Source organism: Scatophagus argus, chromosome 1 (assembly GCF_020382885.2).
Source record: "Scatophagus argus isolate fScaArg1 chromosome 1, fScaArg1.pri, whole genome shotgun sequence".
NCBI classification, from domain to species: Eukaryota; Metazoa; Chordata; class Actinopteri; family Scatophagidae; genus Scatophagus; species Scatophagus argus.
This window is the reverse complement of record NC_058493.1, coordinates 19,160,250-19,166,132: the sequence shown is the minus strand read 5'-3', so window position 1 is coordinate 19,166,132 and position 5,883 is coordinate 19,160,250. Positions and strand designations below refer to the sequence as shown.

The following is a 5,883-nucleotide window of genomic DNA, read 5'->3' as shown; positions in this document are numbered from 1 at the left end:
AACCACAACAAGTCCTGGGAGGTAAAATGGTAGTGATATGTAGAGTAAGAAAACCAAAAGAAACACTCAGTGCAAACTGCAATGATAGAACAAAAAAGCACAAACCCCCAGCTCAAAAACAACGTTTGGTCGCACCATCAACAAATGACACAACAGCAGTGCAGTGATTTTCTTTGTGGAAGCTGTCTGTCGACTATTCATAACTATGATATGCAGATTAAACAACTCACTGACCGTCGTATCAATCCAAACATTTCCATCCTCTCTTAAAAACAGCCAGAGAAAAAAAAAAATCCAGCCGCCTCCACCTTGCACTTTGATTTTTTTTTCCTTCTCTCTTATCTTCCCCTTTCATATTGTATTGACTGGACAGGCAGCTGTCATCTTCCTGCTTTTCTGGTGTGGAGAAAAGCATTTGTTGTTGAGACAGTTCATGATTTATGGCAGAGTGGACACACATCTGCCAGACAAAAGTATCTTTGAAGTCCTATTGCTCCTGGTGGACAAAAACAAAAAAAAAAACATCTGCAGGCAACACAAATTTTGAGTTGTGTCATTCACTTTTATTCCATCGTCAACTTCTTCTTTTACGCTGAAGATTGCACATGATGAAATGTCGTCTGAACTTTTGAAGCTCTCGAGTTCTCTTTGCAAAGTTATCTGTCTAACAGCGAAACATCACATGCGGACACAGCAGTTCGCTCTGAGCGTCAACTCTTTCTCAAAACTAAACTACAAAATAATCTTTTTAAATTGTCCCCCAAAACGACACTTTGAGTCTGTTCTGACCTAATATTAACAACACGTGTCCTGGATCCCTCACTTCACACCTGCTGTTATAACATGCCTGCACACGTGTCTTGAGGATCACTTTTGAATGGATCTCACAAAATACATGTGGTTTTTGGCCATTTCCTGAAACTGATACTAATCGGGTTTTTTTTGGTGGGCAATTTTTGTTTATTATAGAAAACTTTTCCAGTCAGAGTAACAAAGTGGTAGAACACAGACATGATTACATTCTGTAAAACGACTCAATATCTTACAGATGATTTCTCTCCAAACTCAAAAGAACCGAGTCTGAAGCTCTATGGCTGCCATGAGTACATCTTTGACATTGCATCAGAGCGCAGAGCAGACGATTTCTCTGTATCTCCTCTGATGACACTGTGGATCCAGGGCAAGTATGAGGAAATCTTCATATAAACTCCGTACTTGTACCTGCTGCAGGACTTGTCATAGGAAAGGATCCCCGCAACGTAAATGTCCCCCGTTTCAGCATCCGTGACAGCCAGAGCGCCTCCTGCATCACCAAAACAAACATTTTCCTCATACTTTGTGGGTCCGGTGCAGAACATGTTGTCGTCTACAGCTGGCGTGAATGCAAAATGTTCATATTCCGCCCGACAGTCGGAGTGATTGGCCAGGGGGAGTACAAGATGTTTGAGTGATGTAGCAAGGTTGAGGTCGATCCCCCAGCCCCAGCCGGTGATGACCCCAGAGCCTCCCACGACGTCTGCCAGGTCCTGGCCTCTCTCCGGCAGGGGGATTGGGGTCACTTTATTGCTCATCACCACAGGCTCCTTCAGCTGGATCAGAGCCAGGTCGTTGTCCCAGTCAGATTGATTCTGGAAGCCTGGATGGAGAACAACCTGCAAGAGGGGAAGGTAACAGACAAGATTAAAGATTAAAGATTAAAGAGAGGTCTGACTGAGTGTTTGGCCTTTAATCGTTTTCATTACACTACAATATAGTAGCACAGCAATAAAAATATCCTTCTTAATATTACGTGAAATATGACATTAAATATGTCAAATCTTGTTACTGTCCAGTAAAAACTATGTTTGCTCATTTTTAGATAAACATGGTGATGATTAATGATAAATCAATCCCATAAAAATATCAAAACCAACAGTGATGATCTTTAAAAAAAATGGTCAAGAACACATAGTTTCCTTTTGACTGTGTTCACCCGTGAATTAATACACACTTAATGCAACAGAAAAAACAACATGCATTTAACAGCAGATGCTCGTGCGTTCAACGTGGCTGTAGAGGTAAAGTTTTACTTTTAATCTTCATCCAAAGTTTTTCTTACTCACCTTCTCTACATGGACCTCTTTGGAGGCGTTAGCTTCGGCCCGTTGTGAGATTCCCAGGTACACTTTGGGAAGGACAGGATCTTTTCCATGAATGTCCTGTCGACTCTTTCTGACAAAAAGGTTCCTGCCAGTTGTCAAAACCCAGCGGTCGGAGATGAGAGCACCACCTGCATAGCCTCCATCCAGAACACTGTCAGCGATGTAGACCATGGCCTGCCAGGGGACATGAGGAGCCAACGTCCCACCAATCATTCGCCTGGAACGAAGCGATGCTAACCTGGAGGCTGAGGCAGAAACATGAATTGTTTTCCTTTTTGTATTTGAAGATTTTTTTTTTCCTCTTCTGTTCTTTCAAGGCTACAATTTGAATTTGGACCAATACAACAAGGTTTTGTGTGGATTTTGATTGAGTTATCAACAGCAGGTTAAAATCACATCTTTTCACGCAAGTAATTTTGCTTTTACCTGAGTAAAACATTTTAAGGTAACAGTACTTCTAATTGAGTACAACATTCAAGTACTCTTTCCAGCCCTGCTTTTGTTCTGATACCGTCTTGTATGCTCCACAGCAAACGAACCTTTCTTCGGGTTATGTTCTTCTCTTCGATGACATCCATTATTAATCTAAAGCTTAATCCAAACTCCAAAAAGAGCACACGTATGCATTTTACAAAAGCACAAACCCGTGATATCTCTATAATCTTTGAAGGTTGATTACTGTTTTGTGTGACTCACTCGTTTTTGGTTTCCTCTGCTTTGCATGTAATGTGCTCTCAAATTTGTCTTGCCCTCAATCAGACCTGATGAATAAGTAAAGCCACAGCAGATGCCTGTTGAGACCAGATATTAAGAATGCTTCAGCAGTTTGACTAGTTTACCTGTGTGTGTTCAACACTTTAAACTGCATTTTTCTTCCTCGCTGTTTCCCCTCTCGTAGAACATATTTAATAAAATATGATCTCCTTGACACCAGGGTTATCGCTTGCATGCACAGCAGTCCTTAAAGTATATTGTTATCACTGCTTGAGATCCGCTGTTAAACCAAGCTTTGTTGTCTGAACGCTATGCTTTCAAGCTCTGAGGGCTTCCTTCAGAAACAGTGGCCTCTAATTATTCATCATGAAGCAAAGAAAGAGAGAATCCATCCACTCTCTGTGCTTTGATCTACGTCGCTTTTGTATGACTGAGATAACTGCTCATGATAATTAATCCTGTTCTAACTCTGCATCCTTACTGGATTTATTCACCGAGAATGCCTTCCAGTATTTTGATCAGTCCACAAATTCAACACCTTACAGGCATAAATAAATGTATGAAAGACTAATTAGTTGCTGCTCGAATGCAAAACTAATTCAATAGTTCTGTTACATTAAATGTTTTCTGTCTCATTACTTTTATCTCTTTGTTGAAAATAAGCTCTCTTCTTTTGTCAGCAAATTATTTTCCAACATGCCTCCAGTCAGCTTAGTCATATCTCTCACTAGACTCTGATGGTTTCATTGTTATTTTTTTCAGGGCTCTTTAAAGAGGAGCAGGGAAACAGGCAATTTCCCTGTCGCATACTGCAGCCTTACAGCCAAATCAAGAGCATTATCGGAAATGAGCAGTAATAGCCCAGCCCTCAGATCCCACGGGGAAGCCTGTGTCATTTCATGAAGGAGTTATCTATCCGAACAGCAGCTGTCGAGGAGGTATTAGTGTAAAACAGTAGCTTCAGAGAACTGGAGCCTGTCGTCGTTTGGATCCCCTTGAATGTGTTCAGGAATTAAAGGCTGCTGTTTAGATCTCTGGATCAGTCGTCGTAGTCTAATGTGGGGTTATATTCTGACTGTAAACATGTTCCCAGCTTGTTAGCATCAACAGAATGTGGTTTTGGAAATCCCACAATAACTCATTTAAGCTTAGAGTACTCTATTAATTTAGTAATTCAGTTGAACTGTGGGATGCATTGCCTTCTCCTCTAACGCCACCGGCAGGTCAAAGTATCCAAACAAGTGTATCCATAAATATCAGATTAGATATAATCTGGTAAATACATTCATTTTCCCCCAGAGGATGAGCTGTAACAGCATTGGTTGTCCCCTCATTTTTCATCAAGCAGCATCATCACTTCAAATTTTAAATTAAATTTATTCCTTTGGTTCATAGCTGTGCCAGTAACATCTGTGGAGTCTTTGTCATTGATCTTGCGGCTTTCTCTTGACTGATTGATTAGCAGATTAGCATAGTTGTTTTTTCAATTATTTATCTGTTTTTTTTTAATTCTTATTGTTTGAATTATATTTTTATTTTGCAGCATTTTAACATAATATAAGCAAAATTAATGACATCCCCATCAGCCTTGCATTGCCATGTTAGGCAGTGTACACATATGTTTGTGTAAGTTAGTGTGTGTGTGTGTGTGTGTGTGTGTGTTACCTGACACAGAGCGTTTCATCCTTCCTTCGGTGTGAGTCACAGCTGCCAGACAAGTCCATGCAGCCAGGAGGAGCACAGTGGAAGAAAACCTGCAAACAACAGCGGAGTCACATGGCAAACACGCGTTAAATCTTTCTGTTATTCTGGATCAGCGTAGACAAAACAACAAAGGTGGAGAACAAATGACAAATTGTTAACAAATCAGTATATTTAATTACAAAGTGAGATAATTAGGACTTTGATTTACGGCAGCTCACATTAACATTACTGGATGATTATTTTAAAATTAAGTTAGAGAGATATTAAAAGATAAAATGTATAAAATATAAAAGATATTAGATCAGACGTTTCAAAGTGAAGACAGACTTATACTCAGATGCATTCACACAAAATGAAAATAAAAAAAGAAAATAATATATACGATCTATTATATATTATTACATTTACATTAAACCCTGATTGGACAGGGCAAGATGCAGTCCACCCCAACCATTTACTTTTCCCCCTCCTCCCATCCAGCAGGCGTTACACTCCACACCACAGTACTAAGCTTCCAGCACTCCCATCACACTCCTATTATGTCACACGTACTCTTGTAAAAGCTGAACTCTCAGTCATGTTCAGTTTACTACTGTTACTTATATTCTTTTGCACATACAAGCAAGTGCACATTTTCTGTATGCTGTTAAACTACGTACACACCCTATTATGCATATAATATCTGCATATATGCTGCAAACCCCTGCCAACAACACTATATAATTTATATATATCCCTTCTTGCACTTGTATGTAAATAATCTTATTCTGGCACTTCTGGTTAGATGCTAACTGCATTTTACTGGCTTTGTACCTGAACTCTGTGCAATGACAATACAGCTGAATGTAAACTAATCTAATCTAATTACAACTTACCACATTTTGTTGATTACATTCATTGGTCTTCAGCGATGAAAATCTCTCCACTTTAGTGTGTTGTGCATGTTGGAGCCGGGAGATATTTATATCTGCTGAGAGATAAAAGTCTGTGCCCTGGAAATTTCTGTGCGGCACAAAAAAAAAAGTTGATTCTTGGAATCTGAAATAAATTGTTGCGAAATCTTATTTTCCATCAGCTGGGAGACTCCCCATAGAGCGGATTCCCGTGGCACATGCAGCACCAGTTTCTTATATGATGAAGGGAACTCAGCTGTTAAATCCCACAGTAACATCAAACAAACCACAGCTCGAGAAAACCCTGTGAGAGCTTTCTTTTGACTGTTTTCAGCAGTGCGATATGAAACATTGTGTTTGTGTTTTATTGATGAATTCAGATATGATTTAAGTGGTTTAGCTCTGTTTTGTGGATTCTGCGTTGTCTGTAA

General features: G+C 39.7%; 1 protein-coding gene across 2 annotated transcripts; it reads right to left on the bottom strand.

Annotated features, from left to right (window-relative positions):
• Positions 1-541: 541 nt before the first annotated feature.
• On the bottom strand, positions 542-4,650 carry LOC124059502 (haptoglobin). Of its 2 annotated transcripts, none has more exons than XM_046389535.1 (3): positions 4,521-4,650; positions 2,103-2,386; positions 542-1,652 (listed from the first exon to the last, which is right to left on the bottom strand). In XM_046389535.1, exons 1-3 carry the CDS (start codon positions 4,537-4,539, stop codon positions 1,089-1,091), a joined length of 867 nt encoding a protein of 288 aa, XP_046245491.1. In that variant the 5' UTR covers positions 4,540-4,650; the 3' UTR covers positions 542-1,088. The 2 variants fall into 2 exon arrangements, with proteins under 2 accessions (XP_046245491.1, XP_046245499.1); XM_046389543.1 differs by lacking the exon at positions 4,521-4,650 and adding an exon at positions 2,838-4,288.
• Positions 4,651-5,883: the final 1,233 nt, after the last annotated feature.